The 17,210-nt window shown below is 36.6% G+C and overlaps 1 protein-coding gene across 1 annotated transcript; it reads left to right on the top strand.

Annotated features, from left to right (window-relative positions):
• Window positions 1-1,678: 1,678 nt before the first annotated feature.
• On the top strand, window positions 1,679-16,962 carry fastk (Fas-activated serine/threonine kinase). Its single transcript, XM_051136460.1, has 10 exons — window positions 1,679-2,337; window positions 5,432-6,260; window positions 7,983-8,456; window positions 9,502-9,650; window positions 9,823-10,039; window positions 10,663-10,822; window positions 10,918-11,009; window positions 13,228-13,909; window positions 15,172-15,286; window positions 15,877-16,962. Exons 2-10 carry the CDS (start codon window positions 5,474-5,476, stop codon window positions 15,961-15,963), a joined length of 2,763 nt encoding a protein of 920 aa, XP_050992417.1. The 5' UTR covers window positions 1,679-2,337; window positions 5,432-5,473; the 3' UTR covers window positions 15,964-16,962.
• Window positions 16,963-17,210: the final 248 nt, after the last annotated feature.

Here is a 17,210-nt window from a genome sequence, read left to right as displayed (position 1 = left end):
CCATTTGTTTCACTAATGCCCTGCCTGTACAAATCATCTTATAATACACCTTAAAGGGCTGTCAAACGATTAATCACATACAAAAGTTTGAATTTGCCTAATATATGCGTGTATACTCTGTGCAATTATGTATACATAAATACACACAAATTAATGTGTATATTTAAGAGAAATATGTTTTTTATATACAAAATATTTTATTTATATATAATATAAATTATACATATAAATACATATACTTGTAAATATTTCTTAAATGTATACATGAATGTGTTTGTATTTATATATACATAATAACTGCACACAGCACACACACATATATTAGGCAAACTCAAACTTTTATTTTGTATTCGATTAATCGCAATTAATCTTTTGACAGCTCTAAATGTTAGTACAGCCTTGCATTTATTTGAAAATGGAGAAAATCGTGAATTAAAGTGAAATGCGTGACAGAGAATGTGTGGAAATAACAAATGTGAAGAAACATGGTCTTTGCAACTGGTTATTTAAAACAAAATAAAACATGTTAGCTGTAAATATCTGACAAAAAAGTTAGTACTTATAAATCTATTTTCATTCTTGCAGTACAGATTATTTTTAACATTAAAACACACTTAATCAGATTAACCCTAATTACACACACACACACACACACACACACACGTCTGGTTTATTATCTTTGTGGGGACTCTCCATAGGCGCAATGGTTTTTATACTCTCCACACTGTATTTTCTATCCCCTTACCCTAACCTTACCCCTAAACCTAACCCTTACAGAAAACTTTCTGCATTTTTACTTTCTCAAAAAATCTCATTCTGTATGATTTATAAGCTCCTCAGTTTAGGTCCCCATCGTGACACGAGTCACCATTAGTATGTGTGTATTCAGGTTTAAGTCCCCACCAGGATATATAAACCAAAAGCACACACACACACACATGTTGTGTTTACATGTTTTATGGGGACATTCCATAGGCGTAATGGTTTTTATACTGTACAAACCGTATTTTCTATCGCCCTACACCTGCCCTACACCTAAACCTAGCCCTCACAGGAGACTGTGCACACTTTTACTTTCTCAAAAAAAACTCATTCTGCATGATTTATAAGCCTGTTTCCTCATGGGGACCTCACAAATGTAATTCGGAGAATAATAACATTGCACAAAAAATACAAAAGGTACATAAATTATTCCCATATTTTATCAGACAACCCTTGATAGTCTTCTTGATAGTCTATCCATCTATGTATCTTTGTGTGTGTGTGTGCGCCTGGTATTTATCACGTTATGGGGAGCAAATGTCCCCACAAGGATAGTAATACCAGTAAATTTTGACCTTGTGGGGACATTTGCTCCCCATAACGTGATAAATACCAGGCGCACACACACACACAAAGATACATAGATGGATAGACTATCAAGAAGACTATCAAGAGTTGTCTGATAAAATATGGGAATAATTTATGTACCTTTTGTATTTTTTGTGCAATGTTATTATTCTCCGAATGATTGTTCTCCGAATTGTGGGGGGAAAAAACAAAGTATTGTGTAATTTGTATAATTAATTTAATCATTTAACATAATTTTGTTATTTTTGATTTTCGTTAAAATCAGAAAAACTACTATTATGACAGAAAAAACTATCACCGTCCGGCAAACACGTGTTTCCGGACTGCCTCTGTTGACTTCCGGGAACATGGCGATCACCGGGGCGGCGGACGACCACTGGCGGAGTGCAAGGGGAGTGTAACGGAAGGCTGGGCACCCCGAGGTTACAGGCCCTGACAGACGAGTCCGCCGCGGCGACAGGAGACGAGTGTCGTGTATGAGTCTGTATCGAAATCATAGAGAGAAATAGTCACGATCAGGCAGCTTTACCTTCACCTGTACTGATAATCACTGACTTTAGCTGCTGGGGAAAGAGTCGTGCATGTTGCTCAAGCCATGTCCTACCGGATCGCACCACATTTACGCACAATATTAGCCATATTTTAATAAAACTCTCGCCGCTTCGTGACGCGGAGCAAGCCAACCGCAGCTTCAACACGCAGATACTGTGAAATCATCGGTGTAGCAGCTCGTTAGCAGCGCTCAGCTCTGCTCCTCTTCCGGGGCCTCGGCAGATGCTCCATAAATTCTGCTTTTACAACATGTCAGTCCCAGTAAAACCTTTATTAAAGATCTGTTTGTAAATCCAAGCGGCTGTGCAGCACAGTTAGCCGTCGAAACGGTTTGAATCAAGAGCAATAATCTTGCCAATGCCACCAAGTCCTGCGTGCGTATTCATCCTCCTGACCCTGCACATCCATCCATGCGCCATCCTCTGAGATAAACATGTAAGCCTGCTTTTAACTACATTATCACACGAGGTCTTATGGCTATGTTGAAAGAAAGTAATTTTATGTCTAGTCTGTTTTATAGTGGTATATTTATTAAGAAAATTCAAGCTTTTTACTGTCACTGGACAGGTCCAGAACTGTTAAAGGTACAGTTCACCTTAAATGAAATATCTGTCAACGTTTACTCTCCCTCATGTTGTTCCAAACCAGAATGAAATGCAAAGTTTAGCTAATGAGGAAAATATCATCATTAAAGTAGTTCGTATGACTGTATTCCAAGTGTGAAGATATACACAAAGTTTTTGTGAGCTCAAAATTGTTAACAATGCAAAGCACGCTTGACATTACAAGATGTGTGGAAAAGAATAACTTATAAATTAAGTAACTTTAATGTATTTTAAAATCAAATTTATTGCAATTTATAGCAGCCATTACTTCAGTTTTAATGTCACATGAGCATCAAAAATCATTCTAATAAGCTGATTTGGTGCTCAGGAAATATTTTGCGTTATCAATGTTAAAAATAGTTGTGCTGCTTAATATATTATTATTAAAAAGTAGTTTTTAATGACCATATTCCAAGGTTTTTTTGAAGAACATAGCAAAGTTAAGGTTGCAAAGTTGTTATTCACTGAAAATCTTGACACCGTAGGCCATTTTGGCGGCAGAGAATGTAAACAATGCCACTGAACTGAACGAAGCTTGCATATTTTGCTGATTATTGCTGCTGAAAATGGTCAATTGTTGTCACGTTTTGGGCTGTACTAATTAGTCGGACTGGGAAAAACATTTGGAGTACAATAGACTGCCAAAAGTTATAACAAATCAAGGAAACGAGTGCAAAAAACTGTCTGTGGGACAAAGGGCGTTTGTGGTTGACCAAACTGTACCGGGATTTCCAGGGCAAGAATCTGCTGAATTCGTGTTTGTTCTTATCATTTCCAATCAGGTAGGTGAAATACTAGGCTAATGTTTAAATTAACACTGCTTGTATGGATCTTTACCACCTTAACTTTAGTTTGTCAAAATATTGTACCCTTTCCTGCTTACTAAGTCCTTATATGATTTTCTATATAGAGTTTTTTGTATGGAAAAGAGCAGCTTGAGCAAACTCCTATAAATATCTCCCTTTGTGTTCCATGCAAGTAACAAGGTCAGATGGGTTTGAAAAAACATGAGGGTGAATAAATGATGACTGAATTTTCATTAAAAGAGGTAAATGTTGTGGACACAGCATTAGAGTAGTCTAAAAATGTTGTTGTTCATGGCTAGCTGAAGATGTGGTTATAGGATCAGTGTTTCCATAGTGACTAGTCTAACCATTGACACGCCAACATGAGGCACTGACAGCAGATGCACTTGTATTGTCAGTCTCTGTTTACAGCAGTTCGAATCATAATGCAATGTTCAATATTATGCAGTATTTGGATAAGTGCTTGTCTGATATGCATTTTTAATGTGATCCCTCCAATCCTGAATATGTGAATCTACTGTTCCAAAATTTAGGGTTGGTAATATTTGATAAAATTCTGTAAAATTTATTTAATCCAAAGTACTGAAATTAAACAGTACAAAATGTTTTTACTATTTAACTGTTTTCTATTTGAATATGTTTTAAAATGTAACTTATTCCTGTGATTTCAAAGCTGAATTTTTAGCATCATTACTCCAGTCACATGATCCTTCAGAAATCATTCTAATATTCTGATTTGCAGCTCAAAAAACATTTATTATTATTATGATGTTGAAAATAGCTGAGTAGAATTTTTTTTCAGGTTTTTGTCATGAATAGAAAGTTCATAAGAACAGCATTTATCTGAAATAGAAATCTTTTGTAACATTATAAATGTTTTCATCATCACTTTTGATCAATTTAAAGCGTCCTTGGTAAATAAAAGTACTATAATTTCTATGCCAAAAAAAAAAAAAGAATAATAAAATAAAATTATTCTGACTCCAAGCTTTTGAATGGAATAGTGTGTAGTGTTACAAAAGCTTTTTATTTTAGATAAATGCTGATCTTTGGATCTTTCTATTCATCAGAGACTCCTGAAAAAGTGTACTCAACTGTTTTAAATATTGATGATTATGATGGTGACGATAAAAATAATAATAATAATGTGTCTTGAGCAACAAATCAGCATATTAGAATGATTTCTGAAGAATCATGTCACACTGAAGACTGGAGTAATGATGCTAAAAAATTTGCTTTGGTTGCAGGAATAAATTACATTTTAAAATATATTAAGATAGAAAGCAGTTATTTTAAATAGTAAAAATATTCCACAATATTGCTGCTTTTGGTGTATTTTGGATCAAAAAAATAGAGGCTAGGTGAGCAGAAGAATTCTTTAAAAAAAAAATTTTAAAAATCTTACTGTTCAAAAACTTTTGACTGGTAGTGTAAGTAATAACAGTAATATTGTGGAAATATTAATACAATTTAAAATAACTATTTTCTGTTACTGTTCCTGTGATGACAGAATCCTGTGAATTTTTAGCAGCCATTTCTCCAGTGTCCCTTGATCCTTCAGAAATCATATTAAAATGCTGATTTGGTGCTCAAGAAATATTTTTATTAATATCAGTGTTAAAGTAGCAGTTGTGCTGCTTAATATTTTGGAGGAAACCATGCTACATTGAAAAAAGCAGCATTTAATAGAAATATAATTTCTTTGTAACAATGTAAAAGACTTTACAGTCACTTTTGATGAATATAATACATCCGTGCTGAATAAAAGTATCATACTGACCCCAAACTTTAGTGTACATCCTTGATCAACCTTAGAACTGTGTTACAAAAGCGATCCTAATTCATAAATGAGGTCTGATTCTGATGTGAGGACGGGATATCCTCTCTTCCGCTCAGCCCCTGATGGAAAGGGCACATCAGCCTGACAATTCTCAAGTTACCGTCTATTTCTGGAGCACCTCCTGCCTGATTCATTAGTGTGGAGATGAGTTTCTTTAAGTGCTGAACCATAATATTGCATCTCACTGTGGTTCAAATGTAAAAGCTGCTGGATACAGACTGATCTAATCATTTGTACTATAAAGTCTACTAAGTAAACAATGTGCTTTTTGTTTGTAGGAGTGTTCTTTTGAACTTCACTATTGGACCACCCTATATACCATGCTGGGGCTGCCTGTCCGCTTTGGCCTCTTAACCTGCAGGAGATTCTCCTCGCCCCACCAGCCTTCTAGCCTACTGAGTCTAGGTGCTCTTATTAGTATGTATACCACACGTATGTACAGCGGTGGTGGGGGCAAGCCAGGTCGCCGTATCGGCCTGATGGGAGGAGGGCCGCCCATGCTGGAGAACCACCATCATCCGCTTCCGCCTCATCACCCTCATGTCCATCAGCCTCAGAGCTACCCACCCGTTTATCAAGCCCGTCTAGACGCCCACCGGCCCCATTACCAGACCCACCAGCACTACCACACGCACCCTCAAGTCACCCACCTTCCTCCTCCACACTTCCAGCCACATGCGCATTTGCACCACGGCAAGAAGAAGACCTGGAACTTCATCCACGAGAAGATGAGCTACGACACGTTCTTCACCATGAAGCGGCTGATCGATCGCTCGCGCACCGTGGATGAAGTTCTGAGATGGGTCACCCAGAATCCAGGGAAGATCTCGCACAATCATTACCCCATTGCCCTACAGAAGATCGGTCAGCTCCTGGTGCTGCAGCAGGCTGGAGGTCAGGCAGGTGGGAGTGGATCAGGCGGTGGAGGAGGGGGAGCAGGTGATGGGGCCTTACCTGCATCCTCTGCTGGAGGTTCGGGGGAGAACGCCATAAGACAGATTCTGGATAATCAAGATTTTCAGACGCTGTGTGACGCCATTGTCAACGACTGCTCCAAGTTTGACAACTTCAGCATTGTTAACTGCCTTTATGCTGTAGCTGCTCTTGGTGAGTCCTTCATGTTCAACAGTTGAAGTGAATGTACTGTAGTTAGATAACATAGACAGGGATTTTTAAATATTAATGCATTCTTTTTGGATTGCTAGTTAATTATGCAGATGACATTGATATTGACCATGAACATGTTACCCTTTCCTCAAAAGAAATAAAGAAATGACGTGCTTTCAAATATGTCAATTAAAGGATTTATTAAGGAGAAGACTGAACATAATAATTTATTTAAAGAAATTAAAAAAGAGAAAGTGCAAACACTAGATGATTTCTGTACCATATTGAATTTATGCTGTTATTAAAGCAAACTGATGTCCAAATACCAAGGATTTATTAAAAAATAAGTCATTTGAAATGGCTTTAGATGTAGCTCTGTTCAAAAATATTTTTCATATTTAAAAAGTTTAAAAACAATAAAATAAATAATTATAAAATATTTGAAGAAAAAATCACAATATTCATTTATTTAAAGAAAAAAACTACACACAATATAAAAATGCGGAGTCCAAACACCTAGTGCTGTCAAATAATTAATCACAATTAATCGCATCCAAAATAAGTTTGTATGTATATGTTCTGTGTATATTTATTATGCATATTTAAATACACACACATACAGTATATATTTTGAAAATATTTACATGTAAACATTTATATTATATTAGTGCTGAGCAATGATTAATCGTGATAAATTGCATCCAAAATAAAAGGTTTTGTGTACATAATATATTTGTACTCTGTATATTTATTATGTATATATAACTACACACACATACATGTATAAATTGAAGAAAAATGTTATGTTTATATGTTAAATACATTTATATATATTATATGAATGTACAGTATATACATGTACATACATGTGAATATTTTCAAAATATATACTGTGTGTGTCTTTTATATACATAATAAATATACATATTACACACATGTACACAAAAACTTTTATTTTGGATGCGATTAATCACTATTAATCGTTTGAACGGCACTATATATAAATATATTTAATATAGAAACATAACATTTTTCTTAAAAATACACATGCATGTGTGTATTTTTATATAAATAATAAATATTATGTAAGTAAAAAAGCTTTTGTTTTGGATGTCATTAATCGCAATTAATCGTATATGTTTTCCATGGCAGCTCATATTATTATTTATTAAAGTTTGCTTTGTTATTAAAGCAAAAGGATGCCAAAATGCTTAGAAACATTTTTAAAAATTAAAATCATCTGGGAACGCCATTTGATCAGATTTGTACGGTAAATCATTTATAAACCTACACAAACACTGGAGAATACATTAGTGTCTTTCTCAATATGCTAACTGTTCATTGCAATTTCAAAATAAAAGTGTAAACCCTTGCTTTGAGTGTCCACATATTCAAGAAATTACAATCACTGTAGCATTTCTGTCGTAAAGAAATGGCCAAATATTAGACTGAGTGGACATTTGAATTAAATGTTTGGTAAATATTAAACAAGGATTATATCACAAGCAGTCAAGAGTAAAAAACAATAGTTAGGCCTTTGGCGCCCTCTGCACTCATTTGTTATGAAGCATAATGTACGTCAGCTCTATTGTTTATAATACATTATGTATTTTAAGTGACAGCCCTAGTTGCCACTGCTTGATATGTCAATGACCCAAGTGCTAGTAGTTTCTTGACATAATACTTTAATATAAAAACATGTATTTTGTACATCTCACTCAGGGTTGCCCAGTGATTCTCAGATCGTGCAGGTTCTGGAGGAAGAGTCCCAGGCTCGCCTGTCCCAGTTCAACCAAAAGGACATCTCCATGGTTTTCAGCAGCAGCATGAAGCTTCATCCGTCCAGCCAGCATCCTTTGATTGAATCATGTCTTGCCGGGCTAGAGAAGAACATAGAGCGGGAGCGCCACCCCCAGACGCTCTTCCTCCTGCTCTCCTACTACCGCACAAAATGGAGAGCACTGCGGGCGGCGGATGGAGTTTCTCCTGAGCAGCTGGTGGTGAACCGGAAGATCCTGCGGCTGGTGAAGCACACGCTGGCCAGCGTTAGCAGCGTCAGGGACCATGAGATGGCTCTGCTGGATGAGATGCTGTCAGCATGTGCCAGAGAGGCTAGCAACAAGAGCCTCGAGCTTATCTTCAGCTCTCACCTCTTCTACCAGAACAGGCAGGAGAAGTTTGTGAGCAGCCTTGCAGGTAAGTTAACAACAGACACACATTTTTGTGTGTGCATGATGACTTAAAAGAGACAATTTTACTAGACTTAGGAACGGTTTAGCCAAATATGAAACTTATTTATGTTTAAACCTTGTCTTTCAACAGCCCAGGGTTGATTTTTAATATTTTTGAAAGAAGTTTCTTATGCTCACCAAGGCTGCATTTGATTAAAAATACATTTAAATATTGTGAAATATTATTGCAATTTAAAATCGCACTACCCTTTTTTTGTGAAAAATTATGTATTTGAAAAAATCTGATGAACAAAAAGAAATTACTGTTCATAAATCTGACACTTCTGTTTCTTTTATTATTTAAAATGTTGAGTATGTGTCAATAAAGAAATAATCTGAGTATTAAAGGGATAGTTTACCCAAGAAATGAAAATTGCCCCATGATTTACTCACCCTCAAGCCATCCTACCTGTATATGACTTTCTTCTTTTAGATGAATACAATCAGAGTTACATTTAAAAATTTCCTGCCTCTTCCAAGCTTTATAACAGCAGTGAATGGCTGTTGTGATTTTAAATCCCAAAAAATGGCATCTGCAAATCATAAAAAGCACTCCACATGGCACCAGGGGGTTTTATAAAAATGTTATATTTTGCTTTTATAAAACGATTATTCCATATAATGTAGTGTAATGATATTAATAAAAACATTATTCTTCCGCCAAACAATGTAGTTCCTCAGAAATTGGTTGTGGTTGCAACAAAATGGTTGCTGAGCGAAGGAATATTTTACAACAGCTTAGAATACGGCTCAATCAATCTGAATCAAGGACCGGAACTATCCGTTTTATAATTTTTGGGTGAACTATCCCTTTAGGGAAGTAGTTCCGGCACCTTCCAGCAGGTACTAACTGGGTCAAGCTTTGACCACTTGGTATACGATGTTAGCTTTGTTTATATGTGAACTATTTCTTTGTACTAAAGTTTCTGAAATGATACACGATTTCCTGTTGCCAAGAACTGAATGGGGGCTGAGGAATGAGGCTAACTAAACCCATTTTATCTTTTTAGAAGAGTTGCCTAAAAAGGTTGATAGCATTACGCCTTACACCATGGCCCTCATCGCCAAATACATCGCTCGCCATCGTCTCAGAGAAACACGCTTGCTAGACACTATCGCTGACTTCTTGGTCAAGAAGGGTGAATACCTGGACAGCAAGGTTAGACAACTTGTTCCGTTTCACTACTGAAGAGCTGTTTCTATAGGAAAGAACCTAAAAACCTAAGAAGTAAAAACTTACTTTAATTTTCTATATCACATAATGCTGATAAAACCAAATGAGCAATGTAATGTATTTACCTTCTCCTCCTTTTAACATTTTCTCTGTCTAGGTGATCCAGAAGCTTGTTTTCCCGTTCAGTCGTATGAGTTATCGGCCGGCTAATGAAGCTCCGTTTTTCTCCAAGCTGGAGATGGTGCTTGAACTAAAGGCTCTGAGCTCACCGTTGGCCACCGTAAACATCCTCATGTCTTTGTTCCAGCTGGGTCATTTTCCCGGGCTTGTTCTTCACCGTGTCTTCTCTCCATCGTTCATCAGTAATGTCACCAGTGAGTTCGAGTTTGTAATTATTGAATTCTTGTTTTAGTAAGTGAACTGGTGGTGTTTGTGGAGTGCTAAGAAGACGTTGTCTCTTGAAAAGTTAAAATAATCAGCCTTTATATAGCCTTATTTGCTTAGATGGTTCAAGGCTTCCTGTTTGTTTTTTTTAATGTTTAATGAAACTTATTTATAATATCTTGCTTACACATAAGTAAACACTAAAACTGCCTTAACATATACTTCCAAACACATTACAAGGCACAGATAGCAATAGTGACCTCTGCTGGTGGATTTATTTATTGATTGATTTATTTATTTTACATAATATTCAGTTCCATTCTCTATTTATATTTATGAATACTAGTTAAGTCATCTTATATGCTTACAAATATTGTGAAATATTATTGCAATTCAAACTAATTTTTTATTTTGAAATGACTCCAGTCTTCAGTGTCACATGATCCTTCAGAAATCATTCAAAGATGATGATTATCCATGTTGAAAACAGTTGTACTGCTTAATATTGTTTTGTGGAAATTGTTATACTTTTCCCTCTATTCTTTGGTGAATAGGAAGTTTTGTAGCAATGTAATTGTAATAATTTTACTTTTTTTTTCTCTCTCGTTTGTAGACAGCCCATATGCCCTGATTGTACGTCGCTACCTTTCACTGCTGGATGCAGCCGTAGAGCTGGAATACAGGGACTACACTGGACCTCGCCTTCAGGATACCCACAAAGTGCTCATGTTCGACCACGCTTTAACTGCAGATGAGGTGAACCGCAAATACAGGTAAGTGACTTCAGTCCACCGCTATCCTGAAATCCAGAAGAGATGTTGCATCAATTTGTCCAGGTCACAGTGAGCTCAGAGTGTTTGTGTTGCAGTTATAAAGGTCTGGTTGCAGAGGCACTCCGCCAGCTTGTTGGTGAGCACGGCTACAAACAAGATGAAGTTCTGGCACCGGGATATTACACAGGTCATTTTCTTGTTTTATAATCCAGGCATTTGTATAGAGGTCGACTGATGTAGTTTTTTGGATGGCTGGAGATCAGGGTAGCCGATGGACAATATATAAGCTGAAATCAGTCTATATGATGTAAAAGAATAAATGCCGTTTTGGCGCTGTTTAATGTTGAGTGACAGATCTCTGTAGTGCCTCAGTTTAAAGGAGAAGTCCACTTCCAGAACAACAATTTACAAATAATTTACTCAGCTCCTTGTCATCCAAGATGTTCATGTCTTTGATTATGATTGTTTTTTGAGAAAAACATTTCAGCATTTTTTTTTTTTAAAAAGTCTTTACATTTTTTTTTTAATGAAAAAAAAAAAAAAGATTGTTTCGCTAAATAAGACCCTTCTTCCTCGGCTGGGATTGTTTACAACTGCATTTTGTTCAAAACCGGGGCACCATATCAGTCCATTATATGGAGAAAAATGCAGAAATGTTTTCCTCAAAAAACGTAATTTCTTTACGACTGAAGAAAGAAAGACATGAACATCTTGAATGACAAGGGGGTGAGTAAATGATATGTGAACCTTTTTTTTGGAAGTTTTGGAAGTGGACTTCTCCTTTAAGAGAAGCGGGAGCGCAAAGCACACTTGAACTGATCATCTCCTTCACTCAAACCAGTTTCAGCACGAAATAAACATGAACATCTAATGGTATGTTAAAAGTAGTACAACTTCCTGAAATCTGTATCCTGTCTTGTGTAATCGCTCAGTGTTTTTCAACTGCGGAAAAACGTCAACATAACCGCTTCAATGTCACATTTACGAAAAAACATTCTGTGACTATATACTCGTTAGTCAGCTAGAAAAATGAACTCTAGTGAAGAACATTTTGCTAAATATATACACCATAGAACATATTCATTGTCGTTTGTACTGTTCTTCAGTGTTTCATTTATGTTTAAATAATTTCGTTAAGTTTTTATAACAGCCACGATTTCGTCAAAAAACTAAATGGAATAAAAATATAATTATGTAATTGTAACTTTATTATTTTAAGCATTTGTATATAAATCAGTTAATTTTAACCTTTAATATATTAATGTAGTACGAACTGACTCTCATGTTTATTTTACAGCATTACTTGAAAGATTTTTTTTCCTTGAAAAAATTTTGCATGTACTGTACCTCATATATATCCAAAATAACGATATCAAATCGCAATCACAAGCTTATTAATCAGAATCTAATTGAATCGTGAAATTTGTGTCAAAACCCAGCCCCCACTACCAACACTTAACAACCAAAAAGAAAAAATGTAATGGCCAATGCCTATTCTATGTATGAATTTTAGCATTATTAAATTGTATTATTTAGCATTATTATATTATTGTACATATAATTTGACTGTATTGATTAACTATTAATTTTAGTAGGTTTTTTTTTTTTTTTTTTTTTCATTTTAGAGAGTATAGTTGTAATTTTACTTAACAAGTATCCTATGCTCACCAAATCTGCATTTATTTGCTCCAAAAAAAATTTAAAAAAGTAAATGTAAGTGTAAAAAGAAATTAAGTTTTTTGAGGAAAACATTCCAGGATTTTTCTCCATATAGTGGACTTAAATGGGGATCAACGGGTTGAAGGGCCAAATTGCAGTTTTAATGCAGTTTCAAAGGGCTCTACACGATCCAAGACGAGGAATAAGAGTCATATCTAGTGAAATAATTTTTCACTTTCATTTTCTAAAAAATACTTAAAAATTATATACTTTTTAACCACAAATGCTTGTCTCGCACTAGCTCACTTCACACATTACGTAATCTCGTTGAAAAGGTCACACGTGTTGTAGGCTGAAGTACAAACCCAGTGTAAACAAAGCAAATGTGCAAAGAAAGTCAAACACCCTTTACAGAAAAAGGTAAAACAACAGTGTCACACGATTTTGAAGTTGGAGGAGAAAATTCGATTTTTGCCCTACCTTGCCTTTTTTAACCAGAGTACACAGATGAAGAACTAACCACCGTCACCTTTCCAAAGTGATTACATAATGCGTGAAGTCGCCCATGCACACTGCAGAGCTAAATTGCATACACTTATTCCTCAGCTGCAGTCCTTTGAAGCTGCATTGAAACTGCAATTTGGATCTTCAACCCACTGATCCCCATTAAGGTCCACTATATGGAGAAAAATGATGGAAGGTTTTCCTCAAAAACCTTCATTTCATGCTGTTTTCCTTTACGGCAGATTTCCTGCTGTGGATCGACAGCACGGGCCGCGTCCTCCCCATCAGAACAGGCACACCAGCAGCATCATTAGCAGCAGGTTCAACTGCGTGTGTAGTACTGAACCTCAAATCTCCAGAGGGGCCCGGCTCTGTCGCGGCCCTCACTACTGACTTCCAGAAGTTCTCTCCCTTTGCCCCGTCATTGGAGGAAGGCGCTGACAAACGAGCAGGAGAGGAGTCGGCCTTCCTCTCCGCTCACATGCGTCCCCCAACCGCTGCAGCTGCAGCAGCAGGAGGATCTCAGAGGGTCGGCCCTAATGGAACGGTCGCGCTAGACTACAACCCATATTACACCACTACAGATTATTACTCGACGCTAGCCAAGGAGCACTCTCTGGAGAGCCAGGACAGCTCCACCCTCAGTAGCCCCTCAGACTGCCTGACCCAGTCAGGAACCTCCATTCCAGGGACGGTTGCCCCGCAAGACTCACTGTTCCAGTTCTCCATTGGAAAAATCTTGGAGGATGAGGGAGGTGCTGCCACAGGAGCAAACCCGGGGCCGGACTGTGAGATCGCGACATTTTACGAAGGTGTTTCGTACCCAGAGGGTGGCGAGAGTGATGTTGTAGCCGCTTCTCCACTGCAGCTTCACAACCCAGACAACCCTGAAGCTGACCGGACCACAGGAGAGCAGGTGAAGAGGTCAGTCCTTCATTAATCATTCAAACAAATACAGTTGAGGTCAAAAGTTTACATACACCTTGCAGAATTTGTAAAATGTTAGTTATTGTAATCAAAATAAGAGGGATCATACAAAATGCATGCTATTTTTTTATTTAGTACTGTCTTGAATAAGATATTTCACATAAATTACATATGTACATATAGTCCATAAGAGAAAATAATTAGTGAATTTATAAAAATACCCTGTTCAAAAGTTTACATATGCTTGACTCTTAATACTGTGTTGTTACCTGAATGATCCATAGCTGTGTTTTTTGTTTAGTGATAGTTATTCATGAGTCCCTTGTTTGTCCTGAACAGTTGAACTGCTGCTGTTCTTCAGAAAAATCCTTCAGGTCCCACAAATTCTTTGGGTTTTCAGCATTTTTGTGTATTTGAACCCTTTCCGATGACTGTATGATTTTGAGATCCATCTTTTCACACTAAGAACAACTGAGGGACTCATAACACGATGCATTCAGAGCCTTTTGGAAAACTTTTTGAATTTGAAGATCAGGGTAAATTTAAGTTATTTTGTCTTCTGGGGAACATGTAAGCATCTTCTGTAGCTTCTGAAGGGCAGTGCTAAATGACAGAAATGTGATATTTAGGCAAAATAAGAAAAATGTACATGTCTTCATTCTGTTCAAAAGTTTACACCCTGGCTCTTAATGTGTTGTTTTTGAACCTCCTGTATTGATTGCACATACTTGTCCTTCAGTTGTCCTCAGTGTGAAAAGATGGATCTCATAATCATACAGTCATTGTTGGAAAGGGTTCAAATACACTAAAATGATGCAAAACCAAAGAATTTGTGGGGCCTAAAGAATGTTTCTGAAGAACAGCAGGCAGTTTAACTATTCAGGACAAACAAGGGACTCATGAACAATTATCACTAAACAAAAAGCACAGCTGTGGATCATTCAGGTAACAACACAGTATTAAGAATTAAGCGCCTGTAAACTTTTAATCCGGGTCATTTTTATAAATTCAACTATTATTTTCTCTTGTGGACTATATGTAAACATCTTTTAAATGGAATATATCATTCAGGTCAGTACTAACTAAAAATAACATTCATCTCGTATGATCCCTTTTATTTTGCTAAAATAACTAACATTTTAGCAGATTCTGCAAGGTGAATTTAAACCTTTGACCTCAAATGTATATCTGTGCCATCCAGGCTTGAATGTCTTGCTCATTATCTTTAACCGATTCTTTCTGTCCTTTCTCACATACAGGGTTATTATGTCGGTAAATGATAAATGGCATTACTGCCATAATTCTGACGTGCTAGTCGGATCCAGGGCAATGAGAGACCGTCACCTGCAGTTACTGGGCTACATCATACTTCAGGTAAACACACTGAACAATATATTTAAATTTATTCAATTTCTTGCAGGCTTAAAGGGATAAACTCTATCATTAATTACTCACCCTCATGTCGTTCTAAACCCGTAAGACCTTTGTTCATCTTTGGAACACAAAAGATATTTTTGATGAAATCTGAGGGCTTTCTGACCCTGCATAGACAGCAATGTAATTTCCACATTCAATGACCAGAAAGGTAGTAAGGGCATTATTAAAATAGTCCATGTGACATCAGTGGTTGCATTGTGGTAACACGCATCGAAGACTGACATGGAAGAGAAGAAACTGTTGAAAAAAGTCGTTATTTTTGTTTTCGTTGCACAAAAAGTATTCTCGTAGCTTCATAACATTGCGATTGAACCACTGATGTCACATGGACTATTTTAACAATGTCCTTACTACATTTCTGGGCCTTGAACGTGGAAATTCCATTGCTGTCTATGCAGGGTCGGAATGCTCTTGAATTTCTTCCAAAATATTTTTGATGTTTAAGATGAACGAAGCTCATGACATGACGGTGAGTAATTAATGACAGAATTTTTATTTCGTTTTTAATGTGCTCCTTTCACTTACAGTTGCCCTATTTGGAGTTGGAGAAGCTGAACGGGATAGAGGAAGTGAAGCAGTACCTACACAAAAAGCTGCTGGAGGTTCCTTTATGACGACTTAAATGGAGTGTGTGTTTGTGTGCTTCAGAGAGCATGTGCAACATCCAGTTTCAAGAGGTTTCGTTGTTTTCAGAAAGACTTTGGTGCACGTATGTGTCTGTGTGTATGTGAGCGTCTGTATGTGCGTTTGTACACAGGATGTGAACAGTCCTTGTTTTCAGGACAAAACTTTGACTGACACAAGGACTCTGGGTGGGTGTTATTGTTATTCTTTAATTACACAGAGGTCTACTTTGGGCAAAGTTCAAAATAATATATGTAGTCTAACTGTGCCTGGATGATACGGCTTATTCAGCATCATCATGTAAACATTACTTCCCTCAGCAAATGATCAAGGGCCATTTCATTCTCAGTATATCGAAAAAAAATCAGCAGCACTTCTAAAATGTTTTATATTTTGTCCAGAGTGAGTGTTTTTTGGTATATTTGGGGGTGAAAAGATTGGGTGGTTTATTATTATATGTTCCCCAGCATTTTATTTTCGTTTTTGATGGTGTTCCCACATCTCCTTTTGTGTCCTCACTGTTATTTCAGTGTGTTTAGGTGCAAGGAACAGGAACTTAGTTTGTCTTTTGGGGCAAGAATAGTATAGTATATTTTATGGATGTGGACACAAGTGTGCAGTGGTCTGGTGATGAGCCACAGCTATTTGTATTTCAGACGCTGGCACCACGACCACTTCTGCTCTTTGGTTTTAAACCGAAAAGAACTGAGGGTTTGGGGATAAATATGGACATCTATATTAAGAAATAAATGGGGGTGTTGATTAAAAGTCTTATGATGTGAACTGTATGGAGAATTACAGAACAGATAAAGATGGAATGTACAAGAATTATATGCAGGAAAGGGTTATGTTTATGTATTTTATTTTCTCAAAATGATAAACCGCTTTGGTGTCATGTGAGGGGAAAAGCAATGCACAAAGTTGACTGCAGGATAGTTATTAAATAATGTTTTCATCTCTCCCATGTGGAGAATGTTACATTTTTAGATTGTGCCTTTAATGTATGAATCTGTCCTCACTGTAATCTTCAGACAAATTCTAAACAAAAAGCTTAATGAAAGTCTTTTATGAAAAGACAAGTAAATGTAGCTGCAGTTAAAACAATAATGTTCATTTCATCATTAAAAAGAAATTAATTCATGGAATCCAGTTGGATTTGTCATATTCATTTTTGTCACAGTGACAGGCAACAATCGTGTGTGATATTTAAGTATTATCATAGTTTATTTTAAGAAGT

This window comes from Labeo rohita, chromosome 2 (assembly GCF_022985175.1).
Source record: "Labeo rohita strain BAU-BD-2019 chromosome 2, IGBB_LRoh.1.0, whole genome shotgun sequence".
NCBI classification, from domain to species: domain Eukaryota; kingdom Metazoa; phylum Chordata; class Actinopteri; order Cypriniformes; family Cyprinidae; genus Labeo; species Labeo rohita.
The sequence above is the reverse complement of the archived record's forward strand: the minus strand, read 5'-3'. Positions and strand labels throughout refer to the sequence as shown.